This window comes from Capra hircus, chromosome 5 (assembly GCF_001704415.2).
Source record: "Capra hircus breed San Clemente chromosome 5, ASM170441v1, whole genome shotgun sequence".
Taxonomy (NCBI): Eukaryota; Metazoa; Chordata; class Mammalia; order Artiodactyla; family Bovidae; genus Capra; species Capra hircus.
Window position 1 is genome coordinate 28338056 of NC_030812.1, and position 18084 is coordinate 28356139.

Genomic DNA, 18084 nt, shown 5'->3' on the forward strand with positions numbered 1-18084 from the left:
TTGGCTGTCTTCTAATTTGGTGTCATTAACCAAGAAAGCTTGGGTGTTGAGGCTGATGGTACTCTGATAAATTTCCCTGACTGACTACTCAGATTCTAGATGTGTTGGTATATGAAACACTTTTAGCCTACCCAACATGGCCTTCGGGCTGTTTTTTGTTACTCATCCCACTGACTCTGAACATTCTGGGGTCTTCTCTTCCTTTTTGATTCCTGTGTGTCCAGGAAAAACAGAATCATATGAACATTTATATCACACTGTGTTGTCAATAGTTTATACCACTATTTAACCTCCACAAAATCCTATGAGATACATACTTTTATCCCCATTTTGCAGATGAGGAGGCCAAGGCACAGGGAAGTTAGTTACCTTGCCAAGGGTCACACCATTAGTAAGAGGAGCTGGGGCTTGTAGTCAGGCCATCTGGCTCCAGATTTCATGCTCTTGGTTACATGTTATATCATGCCTAACTTTAGCAGATAGGTGGATGATCAGTACTCTAAGGACTGCTTTTTTGTGATCTGCTTTTTTTCATTTTGCAGTATTGTATCTTGGTCTCTCTGAGTCTCTTATATCACCTAGGGGAGAGAACTGGAATTCTTGGCATTTTTCCAAGTCACTTAACCTCTCAGTTCTAAAACTGAGATGGCTTGGTACCCGGTAGATCTGGCTCATAGTTCTTGGTGGCAATGTAAGTGCACCATGCTTTGGAACCAGCCTAACCAGAGTTTAAATCCTGCCATCCATCCATTTGATAAATAAAAAGCTCCTAAATGCCAAATACCATGTTTTGTACTTGGTGCTGAGGATACAGTAAACAAAACAACTTCTTACTCTCATAGAATTCACTCAATTGATAAAAGACTGAAGGATAAATATACGTCAAATAGTAAATGCTTAAGAAATGTAGGGCAAGGGGATAGATACTTAGGGGAAGCCCCATTTTAGAAATACAGTTAAGGAAGTGTCTCTGATGAGGCGACGTTTGAGCAAGTATTAAGTGAAGAAGTAAGTATAGGTCTAGCTGGTGAAAGTGTTCCATGATTGTCCTGTTGCAATGAATCTAATGGGCCAGGGCAGTTAAAACAGAAAGGGAGGGGAAATGTAAGAGACAAGCTGACGTACAGGATGGTGGTTGTTCAGGCCAGAGGATTCACCTATATCTTACAGGGCCTTGTAGGTCAAAGGAGAGACCTGTTTTTCCATTCTGAGCGAGACAAGACCAAGACTGGGTGTCCTTGGCAAACGACGTACAACATTCCGATTTCTGAGTCTTAGTTCTCGGTTTTAAAAATGAGTTGCAAAATTGTGAAGATCAGAAATCACGTCAGAAAATCTGGAAAGAAAACAATCCATCAATACACACCGAAGATTACTCTGCATTGCTTCTATTTTCTTTATACTCTGGGCAGGCTGCAGCACGTCGCGCTGCTTAAGACTTAGATCCCCTGAGCGAGGATAAGGGGGATTACGTTCCTTAGACCTGGAAGTGTGGGCCTGATGAAAGGAAAAGGGGAGTTTTAGAAGAGAATCTGTTTAGTCATCGAAGATCTGGAGCTAAGGGTCTCCCCTCATCCTCTTCAAAAGGCTGCAGCGACGTCAAACTCGCTTTCCCAGGCTGCAGCGGAATCACAGCCTTCTGAGTCTGCCGGCGAGTTTCGGCTCTGCGCAGGTAGCCGCCTCCAACTCCCGGCATGCCGCTGGGCGTAGGGCTATCACGTAGACTCCATTTCCCAGCCTGCCCCGGGGCTCGGTCCGGACGTGCCGGCGCCTATAAAGGCCAGAGCGCTGCGGCCGGAGCCTATTGTTAGCCGGAGCCGGGGCGGTTCTGGGCGGCTGCTGCCGGGGGGCGCCCGAGTTGTCGGAGCCGCCCGCCCTCTGCCGCCTGCCGGCCGACCTGCCCACCCATCGTCCCTCCCCGCCCTGCCGCCCTGGGAACTCCCAGACCGTCTGTGCGGCCCCGGGACTCGCTTTCTCCTCCCTCCTTCCACTTGGGCTAGGGCGGCGGCAGCGGGGGCGGCAGATACCATCACTGGAGGAGGCAGCTGCGGCGGAGCCGGTAATGGGCCTAGGGGTGGGGGGCGGAGGGTGCCTCCTCGTCCTTTCTCGGGATCGGCCCCCGGGCGACTGTGGAGGAGTGGTCAACCCAGAGCCGCGCGGATGGAGGGGTCAGAAATGAGGGAGGCACGGACGGCAGCGGTCGGGGGGCGGGGAGCTAGAGCGCCGCCGGGAAGGGAAAGAGTCGGGAGAGGCGTGGGAGCCGGGGGCACGGAGGACGCGGGCCCGGACGGCGGGGGCAGCTTAAGGGAGACCGACGAGCGGCTTAGAAGCCGGCAGGAATTCGGATTGCGGGTTGAGTTCGGAATGGAGTGGAGATGATGTAGGATGGAGGGAAGTGAAGGAAGGGGAGGGGGGAAATAGAGGAAAATGTGGGAGGAGTGGTTGGGAATTTGTGGGTAGCAGGCAGGAAAGGATGGGGAGCTGGGTAGGGGCTGCAGACGCTTGGAGTGAGCAGGAAGATTAGCAGGAGTCAGAGTGAAAAGGTACCCAGCGCTGAAGGGTTCAGCGGGGGTGTCCATGAAGGGGAACTGGTGACTGGACATGTCCTTTCAACCCAGGTTCCTGAGGTCTCCCATTTTTTTGTGTGGCGTTGTGTGGGAAAACGAAAGCATCAGTTGCCCTAGTTGCTAGTTGGCTCTTTTTTCACAGGCCCAAACACGCAGCCGACTGCCATCCATTCCTTTTAGTGCCGCGGTCTTGATTCATCTTTTTAAAGGGAGCTAGAGTGGCAATGTGACACACACACGGTTCTTAAGTATGAAACGTTAGAAGTTATCCCCGAGAGACACAGTGTCCCCATGTCTTGCAGTTTTCAGTTCAAGGTAAATCCATCGTTAATTCAGATTTTCCTTTTCTTTCACCGACTTTCCAATTTGCAAATGTCCAGAGCCAGGAGGGTGTCGATGTGAGCCAGGGTTATAAACGACTGGAGATCCTTGAGAGTTCATGGGTCCTGCAGCACCACCTTCCAGGTCTCCCACAAAGATCTCGTGCCCTTCACAGGATGGGAGTTTAGACTTGGAAAGCCAGAGCCTCACCTTGTGTCAGTGAAGGGATGAAACCAGAGGGAAGGTTGGAGGGGAAAAACTTCCTTGAAATTCCTAGTTTTAACAAAATGTTTTCACTTGAGCACCTTGTTAGTTCATGATCCTGGTTATCACAAGGACACATGGAGCCACAAAATTCATAGTATTTGAGGAGCAGCTCACAATCTTTTGTAAAAAGAGAAACAGGACTGGCCATCTTATTTAGGTTGATCCTAACACTTAGCAGCAAGCTTTCCTTCCTCTAATCCAGCTATACATGGTAGTGCTGACATCTTACTAGAGATTTTCGGCCCTTGACCTTTAGCAGAAGGTTGGGTTCCAGTCGAGTAGAAGTGGGATGTGAGAGGTACCTCGTCTTATTTTGGACTCATCTAGGAGAGAGATTTCATTACCTAAACTCTGTCAATACATTCTGCATCCACAGAATCAGGGGAGGGGCAGTTCCTTTCTTGCTAGTCTCACATATGCTGGGTTTTGGGGTTTGAGGGCGGTTATTGGAATCCTCACAGGCCTGAAAAGGCTTAAGCTTAGTACTAAAATACATATATGCTGTAAATCTGTTTTATTTGGTGCTAGCCTAATCTCTTCTATATACTGTGGATCTGAATCATTTTGTATACCTTTGGGAAACGTTCAACTAGCAGAAATACTTAAGAAAAGGCAGTAAGGCATGCAGCTAGAAAGTGTCAGCTGACCTTTCATTTTAATGGCACAAAAGCTTCTATAGAGGTTTGCGTTATTTTCTCCAAAAGCATTTATTCTTTGAGTTGGTCATTTTGACAGTTAACTGTCAGTTATGACCTGCGTTTTCAGTCTCATCTTGATTATTTCGGTATGGGTTAAATGCTTGGAGTATAAGTTATAAGTGTTTTTCTTGAACATAGGCATTGATCCTCTGCCAAAGAATAAATAGTTGAGAGAGGTGGGGATGACTGATTTCTAACTGTGGTTGGAAAGGAAGTGGAATTGATAAATTGAAAAGTGGAACCCATTGTTGTTATTGCTATTTCAGAAAAGGATTTCTTCAGGCCACAGTGGAAGTGGGTGGGAGGTTTCTTGGTGCCCAGTGGACATCTTTATCTCACAAGTCAAGTTCACTCCAGAGAGCTGGACAAGGAAAGCTGGGTTGGAATCTTAAGTTATACTGGTTCTTAGGACAGAATTTTTGGATTTTTTTTTTTCTTTTTGATAAGAATGAGTTAATGGCAGAAAAAGTGATGCTAACATCCTGGATAGGGTGAAAAGAGCTCAGTCAGTGTGCACATTACTTATATATATTACTTTATATTACATTACATTACTTACCCATTCAGATGATTCTCAGACATTTTAAGGAAAATATTTTTCTCCCAGGTTTTGCATCTTTTTTTCTTCTTTCTTACTAGCGTCCTCCTATCATTGCCCAGAAACCTCTTTTCCAGAAATGGGAGTGAGGAAGACGTAGAAAAAAAAAAGAATAGAGAAAGCAGCCAGTAATCCTGGCCGCCCAGAGTGCACAAAAAGTGACCTGAAGGGAAAAGATACCCTGGGGGCAGCTGGGTTAAGACAGTGGAGGATTATATTAAAGCACCATCTTGGACCAGACTCAATCACATGCAGGGCTTAAGGAGGAACATTCAGAAGGAACCCACACTCTTGGAAGCAAAGGGACACCAGAACAGAGGACAGGAGTGCACATTTGCTTACCTGGTGGTCTGGTGGCTAAGACTCTGCCTTCCAACGCAGGGGGCATTGGTTCAATCCCTGGTTGGGGAACTAAGATCCCACATGGCACAGGATGCTGCCAAAAAAATATAAATAAGTAAATAAGACTTGTTTTAAAAACTTCATTTAAAAACAAATCTATTACTCAATGGACATGAATTTGAGTAAACTCCGGGAGTTGGTGATGGACAGGGAGGCCTGGTGTGCTGCAGTCCATGGGGCTGCAAAGAGTTGCACACGACTGAGCGACTGAACTGATGAACACCTTCAGGCTTAGGAACAAGGCACGTTCCTAGTGGCAGTATTAACTGATTCTCAGTTAAAACTGAAGCTGGACTTCAGTCCTTTCTAAGAAGGATTTTGAACTCAGGTCAGCATTTTTATATGGTCAATAAGATTTTTTGGTGGGGAGGAAATGTTGAGTTCAGTGGTCGACATTGTTTTTCTTTTTTTTATTCCTCCAGACATAAGTACTCCATAGCAAGGGTCTCACCTCCTCCAATAATAGAATGAAATGAGATTTGTTAGTTAATAGGCATCTTCAAGCCCAGCTGAAATCTTAACCTTAAATAAAAGTCCATGGCTCTCTCCATTCTTACCCATGTCCTAGGAATGTCGTGACCCAAGATCATGTCCTAAGAATGGGATCTCCTAAAATGGGTAACCTGAAGAACAAAATTGATACTTTGGGCTCATTTTTAAATTTAATTACAATTTGTATCTAGTACTTGATTTTTTTTTCTTTCAGGCCAGTTTATTTCAGGAATGTGCTGGTCTGAGACCTATGAGGACAGGTTTCTTAGGTGCATCTTGTGACTTGAATTTTTATGAGATCTGGCTAGGTAAATTAAGAAATACCTAAAGTACTTATTAGGTCTGGTTGACTGTGGAGCTGAACCAAGAGCCGGCAAATTGCTTCCAAAACACAGTCTAGAAAATCAGCACTGTAGCAGGCACCTCTTGACACCACAGTATATTCTGGGGAGCTGCTCTGCAGTCATGCCGCCCTGGCTTTCTGGGCAGTGTTGTTATTCCTGCTGCATAATTAGCAACTAGTGAGATCATAGTCTGGGGAGATTCTGGCATTACTGAGGCAGAGCAGGGAGCTTTCGCATCATCATATGTGGCCCCGGCTCTGACAGCGTTTCTGTGGAGCAGATTCTTATCCTCGGGAACTCAGGTCCAAAGATGGAGGAGAAAGATCTGTCCCTGGGAAATGGACTATCCCAGACTCCTTGGTTGTGTGGCAGCACGTTGAAAACACTGCCTGCCATAATAATGTAACCAGAGTAAATCGTCACTTCTTTGCTGTTTGTCATGCCCTTGCCAGTTTCTTTATAGAGGGCAAGGATTGTGAAGGAAAGTCTTCTTGCAGAGGGGATGATGGTAGGTCAACCGAGCCCTGGTTTATGGAGCAGTAGGCAATTGGGAAAGAGTCTGGGTTTTGAAGCCAGTGCAGTTTCTAAATTCAGTCCATTCCTTCCCCCCATACCACCCCAACCCCCCTTCAGTCCATTCTTTAGAATCTAATTTGTCCTTTTCAGGAGCCTGGTGAGACACTTTACATTTGTGAAGATCTGAGTAAAGCATTTCCCTGTGTACTTTGAAATTGAAAGCCTACAGCAGTGTCTCCCAAAGTGTGTTCCGAATCCTTTGCCCTGTAAGATACTCTAGAAACAAAGGATTACAGATGTGCGGAAGCCCTGCCTTCTGTTTCTTCTTACCCTTCACCAGGTTCTTTAACATATTAAAAGTCTCTAAAAGGTCTTTGTAAAAGCACTTTCCTTAAGTACTTTGACACAGCAGTCTTATTTCCATGTAAAAGCTATTAATATATTAATATCGTGTGTGTTGGGGGGTGGGGTGTGTGTTAGTCGCTCAGTTGTGATGGACTGTAGCCCACCAGGGGCTTCTATGTCCATGGAATTCTCCCGGCAAGAGTACTGGAGTGGGTTGCCATTCCCTTCTACAGAGGATCTTTCCAACCCAGGGACTGAACCTGGGCATTACAAGCGAATTCTTTACCGTCTGAAATTCTTTACTTGGGGGCACCAGGGAAGCCCCCCACCCTACCCCTGTCTCCAATTTTCAGATACTATAAAAATTCACTTGTAGGAGGAAACTGAGGCACACTGACACGTGCCCCCTGCCCCCCACACACACCCTAGGCCTCTATTAATTAATATCTGTGGAACTAGTTTATTTAGTGGGTACACTTTGGGAAATACCAGGCTATATTTCCAGAAAAATAATTGGATCTAGTATAGATTGAGGCATAGCCTAATTCTGCCTTTGATCCCCAGTCCCTCCTGCGGGCCCTGTGGAGAGCTCTCCTGGGCAAGCAGAAGAGCACTACTGTTATCCCAGGGCTAATGAAGCCTTGAGCCCAGCTGGCTTGGAACCAAAGGCCTTCACTCCACTGGGAAAGGTGCTGCTGTTACTCATCTCATTATTCGAAGAGTGATTGAGGCTGGAGGGGCTAGGGAGAAACAGAAGGAGGGTGCTGACTGGAATAAGTAAAGATATGACCTTGTCTCAAGAGAGCAGATGTCTGTGCTAGTGACTCCGGGGTCTGCTTTCTGCACTTGGAGAGCTGTGTGTATAGGCCTGGGGGTGGTCTGTCTCAGGACTGGAGTGCTGATTCCTCTTCTCCCCTGGGCAGAATCCTAATGCACCTGGCTACCTGCTGGTGAGCAGGGGCTTTGGGGCCGACGTGGTGGGCTCCCCCAAGGAAACCCCTTTGAAACCAATGGATGCATTCACGGGCTCGGGTCTCAAGAGAAAGTTTGATGATGTGGATGTGGGCTCGTCAGTTTCCAACTCTGATGATGAGATCTCCAGCAGTGACAGTGCCGACAGCTGCGACAGCCTCAATCCTCCTACGTCTGCCAGCTTCACACGTGAGTGAGCCGCTCCCTGCCAGTCTGCAGCCCTGTCCCCCAAGCAGTGGAGCCTTTTGCAGCTCTCATGACAGCTTCTGTCCAGCTTGGGGATTTGTCCTTAGTTGTAATCTCTCCCACTCTTGGCTCAGTCGTGCTCTTTGGAGGACCTCATTGCTCTAATATCATAGACTTAAGTGGGATTTATTCTAGCTGATTTTACTTGGGCTGTGATTTTTGGGTCCCCAGAATGGGTCGAATTAAACTGAAGAAGGAAGAGTCCAGGAGTTTACCCTTTCCCACTAGAATCCCATATAGTTACATAAAATTGTAGCTCTAGCAAGAAGTAAATGTTAACTGCCTGATAAGGCAACTGGGGCATCTCAACGCTTCTTAATTCTTGTAGCTCAGTTAGTTTCTTGGAAGGAACTTCTGATTCTATAAATCAGGGATTACCTGTGGGCTAAATCTGGCCCACTGTCCATTTTCATAAATAAAGTTTTATTGGAACACAGCCACAATACCCAGTGTCTACGGTGGCTTTCATGCTACAACAGCAGAGGTGAGTAGTTGCAAGAGGCCTTGTGGCCTGCAAAACCTAAAATATTTACTACCTGGACCTTTACAGAAGAAGTTTGCCATCTACTGCTATAGATAAGCACTGTCCAGGGAGAGTTCCCTGCTGGTTCCCTAGTGGTTAGGATGTGGCACTTTGACTGCTGTGACCTAGACTCAATCCCTGGTCAGGAAACTGACCTACAACCCGTGTAGGCTGCACAACCTGTGTGGTATGGCCAAAACAAAAAGATGTGGTCCAAAAGAATTTTCTGCTATGATAGAGTGTTCTGTATCTGTATTGTCCAGTATGGTAGGCATTAGCCATATGTGGCTATTGAGTGCTTAAAATGTGATTAGTGTAACTGAGGACCTGAATTTTAAGTTTTTATTTCATTTTAAGTACATTGTCACATGTGACTAGCAGCTGCTGTATTGGACAGTGAAGTTGTGTAGATTGTTAAATCCCGAAAAGATTACCTACATTTCTCTTCCTAACTGATCTCTAAAAATAGATTTTGTGGTCATCTGTTTGGCAGAAGTCAGCCAGGAGGCAGTGGTATGGACCTGGTGATGGTCAAGGTCCTTTCCAACTGTGCATTTAAGGTTTGAAGATTTGGAAGGTCTCAAGGTACAAGGAGCACCTTTGGAGAACAGTTGAGAGCCTAGATGGATGAGAAAGAATGAGGTCCTCCAACAGGCCCTCTCTGGGTTAATAAAACTTTCTGTGCTCCCTTCTCAGCCACATCCATCTTGAAGCGGCAGAAGCAGCTGCGGAGGAAAAGTGTGCGATTTGACCAGGTGACTGTGTACTACTTTGCTCGGCGCCAGGGTTTTACCAGTGTGCCCAGCCAGGGCGGCAGCTCTCTGGGCATGGCCCAGCGCCATAACTCTGTACGCAGCTACACACTCTGTGAGTTTGCTCAGGAGCAGGAGGTGAACCATCGGGAGATTCTTCGTGAACACTTGAAGGAGGAGAAACTCCATGCCAAGAAGATGAAGGTGCCTAAGGGGTCTGGGGTCTGATACTTCCCCTGTGTCAAGAAAAAGCAGAAAACCATCTAGGTCTATTGTGTTTTTCTTTTTTGTTTGTTTGTTTGGTTTGGTTTGGTTTTGGACTGTTGCCTTTGGTATGTAGAGACGCCACATCTTTCTAATGAAGAGTCTCAGATTTGGAATCAAATCTCAGTCTGAGACACTATTGTCTGTGGTAGAGAGTCTAGCAGAGACTCCCTAGAATTCCCTACCCTTCCCCCATCTATCACTGTTTAAAATTTGAGTGACTGCCTGAAGACATTCAGGTCTGCCACCCCTGGACCCTTAGGAAGCACAGTGTTTCCATTTCTCATCAAATGATTGTCCATTGGCTTGATGTACAGAACAGGTGTTGGATCTTTTGGATCCTTTGAAAGAATGCTGCCAATTCTGTACCTCCCCTTGCTTCTAGATGATAGGTTTTCAGGTATAAACAATAGCCTTTCCAAATAGTTATTTTGATTTGTGTAGTACTTGGTCTGCAGTCTGCTGCTGCTCAGGAGAGCAGGGCTGGATGGCCCACCTCAGATTTCTCTTTAATAGCTCCACATTTGCTCTTTGCACCACCTGGCACTCAGCTGTGGTTTCCACCAGTCTGCAAAATATTGCCCCCAGAGTTCCTAGTTACAAGCTTGGAGAACACTGCTTCAGGCCTGGCTGAGTTTCTTGTGGGCTCAAAGCATGCAGACCCATGTTAAAACAGGTGGCTGCTTTATTTCCAGGGTCATGGGTGAAATCCTGATGAGACACACAGTGCAGGAAGGTTGGAGAACCAGTGACAGAGGTTGTATATGAACTAATCTCAGTGCTCTGTCCCTTTGAGAGCTCTGTGTCTGCTGCCCGCAGTCCACGCCTCAAACCTTACACCTGTTTTTCTAACTACAGTGCCATTCAGGCTTCCCTGTCTTCGGTCTGAGAAATTCCATCACTGACCTGTCACCTTCCTGCTGCTATAGCAACAGCTGAGCAAATAAACTTGTCATCATTTGCCATGAAGGCTTTCTTCCCTTTCCTTCTGTGTCAAGAGAACACCCTTACTTTGGACCAGTTTACTGTTTTCTTAGAAATCTTTCCTATCTTTAGCACTTTATAGAAGAGGCAGTTGTTCTCAAAAATAATACATTTTGCATCTTCCATATGCCATCTAATATTTGTTTTCCCTTTGGACTTCCATCAAGAAAAACAAAAACACTGATGCTTTGCATCAGTATTAGTACCTATAATTTTTCTAATATTTTTATTACTTTCTTTGGCCTTTTAGCCATATGGAATTCATTCTTAACAAATAGTATGAATTGGGAATCTAACTTATTTTTTTTTCCCAAAAGAATAGACAGTTATCCCAATACCATTTAATGACTAGAATCTTTCTCACTGATTTGAAGTGTTCTTCTATTAGGCTATATTAAATTCTCCTGTCTGTCTACATGGTTTCTTTCTATTGCACTTCTAATCTCTTTCCTTTGATAGGATATCAAGGAGGGGAGGGAGGTGCTTCGGAGGAAGCCAGCCCTGGTGAAATGGGCAGGAGCAATGCTCAGGTCTGCAGGAAGGCCCCTCGTAGTTGGCCTGCCTGCAACAGAAATAATAGATGTGGGGTTCCCCAGAAGCACCACTTTATTTCTCTCATTCCTCTTCTCACCTCCCACAAACAAACAAACAGAACAGGTTTGTAGCTTATTAGCTGGGTCTGTTGCATCACATCGCTCCCAGGAGTTATTCCTTTACCAGCATTCTTCTGACTGGCTGATGAAATGAGCCAAACCCACCAGTAGCTTGGCTTTCATCCTGCCAGCAGCTTCCAGAGCCCTGGGGATCGTGAGGCCTCATTTTCTCTACCTGAACTCTCGAGTGGGTTTTCAGAACTCATTCAGCCACAAATTGTCTTCAGCCTGTCCTTCCACTCAGATCGCCCTTCCTGCCTCTTTGTCCTTCTTAGCCAGAGAACCCAGATTCCTTCCTGCAGAGAGTACACGCAGTATTATATTTGCCACCCTACCTCACATGCAGCTTTCCTTTGAAACCAAATAAAAAGGATTAGAAGGGAGAAAGAGGGAATTCCCTGGTGGTCCACTGGTTAATACCTCAGCACTTTCACTGCTGAGGGCCCAGGTTCAATCCCTGGTCCAGGAACTAAGATTCCTGAATCCATGCAGCATGGCCGAAAAAAAAAAAAAGGAAAAAGAATATATTTCTTTTAGGCCATGGGAAGTGAGGGCTTTCGTGATAGCCATTGATAACTTGCTCACTTTGTTCTCCTCCCCAAAAATGAAGCTCTTCTGTGTATGCTCAGATTATTACTCAGGCTGTGAGGATTTAGGTTCATTGACAAAGACATGATAGGTAGCCTTGTACTACACCTTAATGTACTCTTCTTCCCTGAATTGTGGTTTTGGGTCCTTCGGAGTGCAAACTAACAGGTGTTTTGCAAGGCTGTTTACAGCCAAGGATTATCCATCTATTGAAGGCCTTCTCTTCGTCCATGTATTAGATGGCAGGTAGCTGAGGGGCACAGGGCTGGAAATGGAGGGTGTAACTGTGGGGGAAAATTACCGTCTCGGGGGGAGGGTGAGGCAGATCTGGAGAACTCTGAGCCGGAAAGGTGGTGCCCCTTGTGCTGACGGGCTGGTGGTGGTGCTGCATAGTGTTCCTGCCCTCCTGCTCTAGATTCTTCTCTGGACTGACCGTGTCCAGCATGGTAGGCACTTGCCATGCTAGTGGCTATTATACTTAATTAAAATGAGAGAAAGGTTACAGTTCACTTTGTCGGTTGCACTAGCCCCCTTTACCGTGCTCAGGAGCCACGTGTGTGCGGGACAGGCTGCCTGGACGCCTGCGTCGTGGCAGCAGGTTCGCTTGGCCTGACCTGCTCTGGTTGCGCCCGGTGAGGAGGCTCCTGCTGGTCCTGCTCTGGCACCTGACTTTCCTTCCTGTCTCTTGGCAGCTGACCAAGAACGGAACAGTGGAGTCAGTGGAGGCCGACGGCCTGACGCTGGACGATGTTTCAGATGAAGACATCGATGTGGAAAATGTGGAGGTGGATGATTACTTCTTCCTGCAGCCTCTGCCCACCAAGCGGCGACGCGCCCTGTTGCGGGCTTCTGGGGTCCACCGCATCGATGCTGAAGAGAAGCAAGAACTTCGAGCCATCCGCCTGTCGCGGGAAGAGTGTGGCTGTGACTGTCGACTGTATTGTGATCCAGAAGCATGTGCCTGCAGCCAGGCTGGGATTAAATGCCAGGTCAGTCCTCCCTGACCTGTGGTGGCATAGTGACCATAGTGTGGTCACCTGACCACAGGTGACCTGTGACCCCTGGCACCCCCGAGTCAGGGGTGTGGTCTGGTGTGGGTGCCAGTGAATGTGGGGGGTCCCTGTGTAGGAGGTGGCACTCCTCATTCTGCAGCCCTCCTCCACCTACAAAGAAAACAGGTATGGCAGGATTCTTAGGCTGTGGAGATAGGGATAATTTTTTTTTTTTTCCTGTGTCTCTCACCTCAGAGATGATAAGAAGCAGTTGTCAGCACCTGGAGGAACTGGGTTAGTAAGTTTCACATTTAGTAGCTGTCCCTAAATACTGACTGATTCCTTGTAAACAGAAGCAAAGAACTGAGGTAGGCTTTAGATTTTATCCTACAAATACTTCCTCGTGGTACCTCTAGTCCAGTTTTGTAAAAATCAGAATAGTCCTCAGAATCTGTAACTCAGGATCAGATTTGGGCTGAAATCCCCAGCATCCTGAAAGATAGCATCGTTTCCCAGAGAGCTTCTGACAAGAGACGGTTTGGAAGACAAATCTCAACTGGAAAATGGCAAAGAATATTTATCTGGAACCTGTATACTGAGGCTATCAGTCCTGAGTCCTTGGGGTAGAATTTATCCTAACCTTTTCTTATTTTCAGGTTGTATCAGATAACTATAACAGGTCTGACCAGATAATGCTTTTCAGACTAAGTGCCATAACGAATTGGTCTGTTACACACAGGGCGGAGGAGAGTTCTAAGAAATGGACTTTTCCCAAAAAGTGGAATGGAGAGTTCTAGAAGTTGATAGCATAGGAAGACATTGTGTATTTGTCCATATTTATTGTCTGTTTGCATTTTTATTTTTGGTATGTCTGGGGTTTTTTCATCTGGAGAATTCAAAGGGGAGAGGAGGAGGTAGAAAGCATGTCTTTCCCAGATATCCCTGTTGTGTAAGCTGATTGTCTTGATGACTGCTTGCAAACCCAGCTGGCCAACCATCAGGGGAAAATGAAGCAAGGAGGGAAAACTGGCCATTATTTTGTTTGAACCATCACTCTAGCATCTTAGCAAACAGAGGCACTCACTTTTGCCTAGTTTCCCAGGAGTGTATTGCCTTAGACTGGATAGGTCTTCTACGTCCTTTTCCATCCCTGTCGTCAAAGAACAGGCTTGGGCCCTGGCCTTTGGTTTTCTTAATAAAGTAGGTAAGTTATGGAAGAGTCTCAGGGGTCCCTGCATTTCATTTTCTCTGAGAATTGTCAGCTTTCAGAGTGTTCTCTCTGGACTTGTAACTGGAAGGGCTCTTTGACATGCTCTTTGTCTATTTTTTTGTTCAGAAGAAACAAAGCCCTAGGAGAGAGATGACTTTCCTTGAGGTCACACTTACTAATTAGTGGCTGAGCTGGAATTAAAAGGCAGGTGGTGTGGTAGCTCACAGGGCAGGCTATTTTTTTTTTTTAAGGTTTTTAAACTTTCTATTTTGTATTGGGGTATAGCCAATTAGTAGTGTTGTGATAGTTTCAGGTTAACAGCTAAGAAACTCAGCCATACATATACATGTATCCATTGTATACATGTATTTATTCTCCCCCAAGAAGTTATGTTTTGAATCCGCTGTTTCTCTTCTAAGAAGACCTCAAACTCTTGACACCCTGTGTCCGCCAGCTAACGTCTCCTATCTCATCTGGCCTCAACCACCTTGTCTTCTCCTCAGGTGGATCGCATGTCCTTTCCATGTGGCTGCTCCCGGGATGGCTGTGGCAACATGGCTGGGCGCATTGAATTCAATCCAATCCGGGTCCGGACTCATTACCTCCACACCATCATGAAGCTGGAGCTGGAGAGCAAGCGGCAGGTGAGCCGCCCGCCAGCCCCAGATGAGGAGCCCTCTCCCACCACCAGCTGCAGCCTGGCAGCAGCACAGGGTGCAGAAACACAGGACTTCCAGGAGTTCATTGCCGAGAACGAGACGGCAGTGATGCACCTGCAGAGCGCAGAGGAACTGGAGCGGCTCAAGGCGGAGGAGGACTCTAGCGGCTCCAGTGCCAGCCTGGACTCGGGCATCGAGAGCCTGGGCGTGTGCATCCTGGAGGAGCCCCTAGCTGTCCCGGAAGAGCTGTGCCCGGGCCTCACTGCCCCCATTCTCATCCAGGCTCAGCTGCCCCCGGGCTCCTCCGTGCTGTGTTTTGCCGAGAACTCGGACCACCCGACCGCCTCTGCCGTGAACAGCCCATCCTATTTGAACAGTGGCCCCCTGGTCTACTACCAAGTGGAGCAGAGGCCAGTCCTGGGGGTGAAAGGAGAGCCTGGGACGGAAGAAGGCCCACCCTCCTTCCCCAAGGAAAAGGATCTGAATGTCTTCTCTCTCCCTGTTACCTCACTGGTGGCTTGTGGCCCCACAGACCCAGCTGCCCTCTGTAAATCAGAGGTGGGGAAAGCAGCCACTCTAGAAGCACTCGTGCCCGAAGATTGTAACCCCAAGGAGCCTGGGAGTGAAGACTGTCGCCCCTCCTGGTCCCCCTCAAGCCTCCCCATGTGCACGGACAGGGAAGAGGGCTGTGCAGTGGAGAAGACCCCGCCGCAGAGTGCGGACAGGCCCCCGGAGGAGCCTGCCCTGGAGCTCCCTCTGGCAGTGTGACGCATGGGCGGAGACTGCCTCCCACCCATTCTCTATTTATTCCCTTATTTTATCTAACACCATTTCAAAAACAAAACTGTAGAAGCAGCTGCTGCTCCTATGTTATTTTATTGGGGTCACTGGGGAAAGGGTGGGAAAGGATTGTTTGTACAAGTATTTTTTAAAGGGCCAACAGAACCAAGGAGACCAGCCCCAGCTTGATCAGGGGATAGTCTTGGGGCAGAGGAGGCTGCATCCTGAGCTTTCTGGGCCTTCGGAACAAAGAACTAGGATCTCACAGGAGGAGCTGGGTAATTCAAGCAGCTATTCACGTAGGGACCAGAACACGACAATTTAAACAGCATGACAAAGCCCCTTCCTCTCTTCTGAGCTCCAGGCAGGGTTAAGCTCACCTTCCTCAGCAGTTACTCTGATACCCTACTTTGGTGTATTGTGGTAATACAGTTGAAATCGTCAGCTGGTTGAGGCTAGAAAGGAGGGGGTGAAAGTGTCTCTGCTTCTGTATAAAACCTCTAAGATCTATAAGAATTGAACCTGCCTTCCCTGACCCCCCTTATTTGGTAAATAAGTTAATATTTGACATTTTTGTTCTCTGACCTGTTCCCCACACTGGGGATTCCTGGTCTTAACTTGAAGTGTTTCTTTCACACGTTTTTAGGTACTAGAGTTAAACTTGTCTTTCCCCCTGCCCCCGCTTTGTCCTTTTTCCTTTGAAGGGAAAGAGCTAGATTGGCTGGGGATGTGGCATCAAGAGCCAGTCTTCCCTATGTGTGTAACCGCAGCTCCATCAGGCAGCTTTAATCTGGGGCTCACACATCCCATGGGAGGCCTATATGGAGCATTAACCTGTGTCCAGAGGAGGCAGCAGGAACAGGCTGCTGTCTGGAAAGATGACTTTCTTTGTGCTGTGCTTGCCTTTTCACCCTAACCCCGCCCTGTTCCCTACCCCTCCCCCCAAAAAATTAAGCTTTAAAGGAGTGTAGGATGTGGCAAGTTCACCAGCTAGTGTTTTTGTGTCACCTTTTGTGTTTTTTCCCTTTTTTTGGGTCTACCCTCCTGGTCCCTCTTGGATATACAGGGTTAGAGTTCTTACATTTACATACTGTTCCCAAGAACTGCAAATGCTTATTGGCTCCCTCCATCTTGATATATAAAGATTGTAAGCCACACCAGTTCCTAAATGCTTCCTGCAGCTCCCAGGTTCTAAGAAGTCAAGTTCTAACTAACTTTTGAGGTCTGTAGAGTGGAACTCAGATTCTGTTCGTACCTTTATTAGGGGGGACATGGTTCCTGTTCTTTCATGTCCAGTTTATGTTCCAAGATGTGCTCCACTGAACACTGAATTCTTTTCACTAGCAAAGTTATCACTGCCTCTGTTTTAATTCTTTTTTTTTTTTTTTTTTTTTAATGGCTCTTTGCTTCTGTTTGAAAAGGGAGGCATTAGGGAGCAAAACACTTTAGCATCCTTCACACTATGCTTCATTACTGGTATGGTTTTTTGACCAGGAAAAGACAAAGTATAAACCTTTTTTTTTTTTTTTTTTTGGTGGAGGTAACTGTTCCTACTATTTTGCTTATAAAGCCTTTTCTTGTGGGATCTTAAGGCCCCAGTGTCTGAAAGCAACCTTTATGTATGTATATCACAGTAGCATTTCACCTATCAAACCTAAACTGAGCCTGAAAGGCCTTATATTCAACATGGATACATCCTTTTAACTTATTTTGCCTCTCCTATTCATTCCTGTTTTTGCTGGTTTTACATTTGGAGGTGAATTAATAAGCCATAGGCCCTTCTCTCTCCTCTAGGCTCACAAAACGGAGTCAGAGTCCTAAGCACCTGTGAAATAGGTGCTATCCTCAACTGAGCTACACTCTGTCACCTTAGACTGGTCCCCTCAGACAGAAGGTTGAACTTTAGCTGGGAATTTGACTCTGGAGATGAATCTTTCTAGAAGTTTGTGTCAGAAGGGGAGGGTGAGTGCTGTATCTTCCCTCCTTCGGAGGGCGCCAGCCTAAGCTAGGAAGTGGATTCACCTGTTTAATAAGACATTTGGGATCAGACCAAGAAGCTCAAACTAATTAAACTCATTGCCAACCCCCAAGATAATAAATCCCTCCCTTCATTAACTACAGTTCTGACTCACCTGTCCCAACCTTTTAAATGCTGAATATTAACATTAACAATCTTGTTAAGCAAAGGGCCTTTTATGCAACCTAGTCCATCTCGTTTCTGGTGCTACCTGAGCTGGACAGACAGAATTACAGTGCATGGTTGCTAGAAAGGCTAGGCTGCTGACCACAAAAGCAGAGCTTCAGTGCTGCTTAGACTAGGTGGGATAAAAGAAATCCAGATAAATCACTCATTACAACTCTTAATATTTTCCAATTTCTTTTCTCACATACTGTACACAGGTAGTATTTTCAATGTGAATCCAAAGCTTGTCTGGTTCTCTGAAAAAAAAAAAATTTAATTTTTTTTTTGCTTTTAGGTCCTTTACATTGTGATAATGCTGTATTTAAAGAAAATATTTAAATGTAATATTAAAGAAATATTCAAAAGAATGGTGTTTTCTTATCTTGGCAGACCACAATTCAGTTACTTGTTAGAGAAAAGATGCTTCTCTAGTACTATATATAAAACCAATTAGGTCAGTTAAGGATTAATGTTAACAATAGGGATGTTTTACAATGGGAAAATAGAACATTCTATGGAGCATCAAGAGCTTCACTTGCATCATGTGCCCTTAGGCGCCTCTTCAGCTGGAGCAAGTCTTGATCTGCCCTGTTGGAGCTTTTCTGACTCAGTCCCTACTCTTGGGGCCCACTTTTCAATTCCATGGCTTTATATGTGTGTGTGTATATATATATGTGTGTGTGTGTGTGTATTCCTGTCTGCTGTCTTAAAATCCAGCAAGAGCATCAA

At 46.3% G+C, this 18084-nt stretch overlaps 1 protein-coding gene across 3 annotated transcripts; it reads left to right on the forward strand.

Annotated features, from left to right (window-relative positions):
* On the forward strand, positions 1810–17721 carry CSRNP2 (cysteine and serine rich nuclear protein 2). Of its 3 annotated transcripts, XM_018047762.1 has the most exons (6): positions 1810–2059; positions 2710–2882; positions 7474–7711; positions 8988–9247; positions 12225–12521; positions 14238–17721. In XM_018047762.1, exons 2-6 carry the CDS (start codon positions 2859–2861, stop codon positions 15159–15161), a joined length of 1743 nt encoding a protein of 580 aa, XP_017903251.1. In that variant the 5' UTR covers positions 1810–2059; positions 2710–2858; the 3' UTR covers positions 15162–17721. The 3 variants fall into 3 exon arrangements, with proteins under 3 accessions (XP_017903251.1, XP_017903252.1, XP_017903250.1); XM_018047763.1 differs by lacking the exon at positions 2710–2882 and having other exon boundaries at positions 14238–17714; XM_018047761.1 differs by lacking the exon at positions 1810–2059 and having other exon boundaries at positions 2088–2882.

Coding starts and splice junctions, on each gene's coding strand:
- CSRNP2 (XM_018047762.1), top strand. CDS start 2,859: ATGTCTTGCAGTTTTCAGTTCAAG. Junction 2,883..7,473: donor CTTGCAGTTTTCAGTTCAAG/GTAAATCCATCG, acceptor TCCCCTGGGCAG/AATCCTAATGCACCTGGCTA. Junction 9,248..12,224: donor TCCATGCCAAGAAGATGAAG/GTGCCTAAGGGG, acceptor GTCTCTTGGCAG/CTGACCAAGAACGGAACAGT.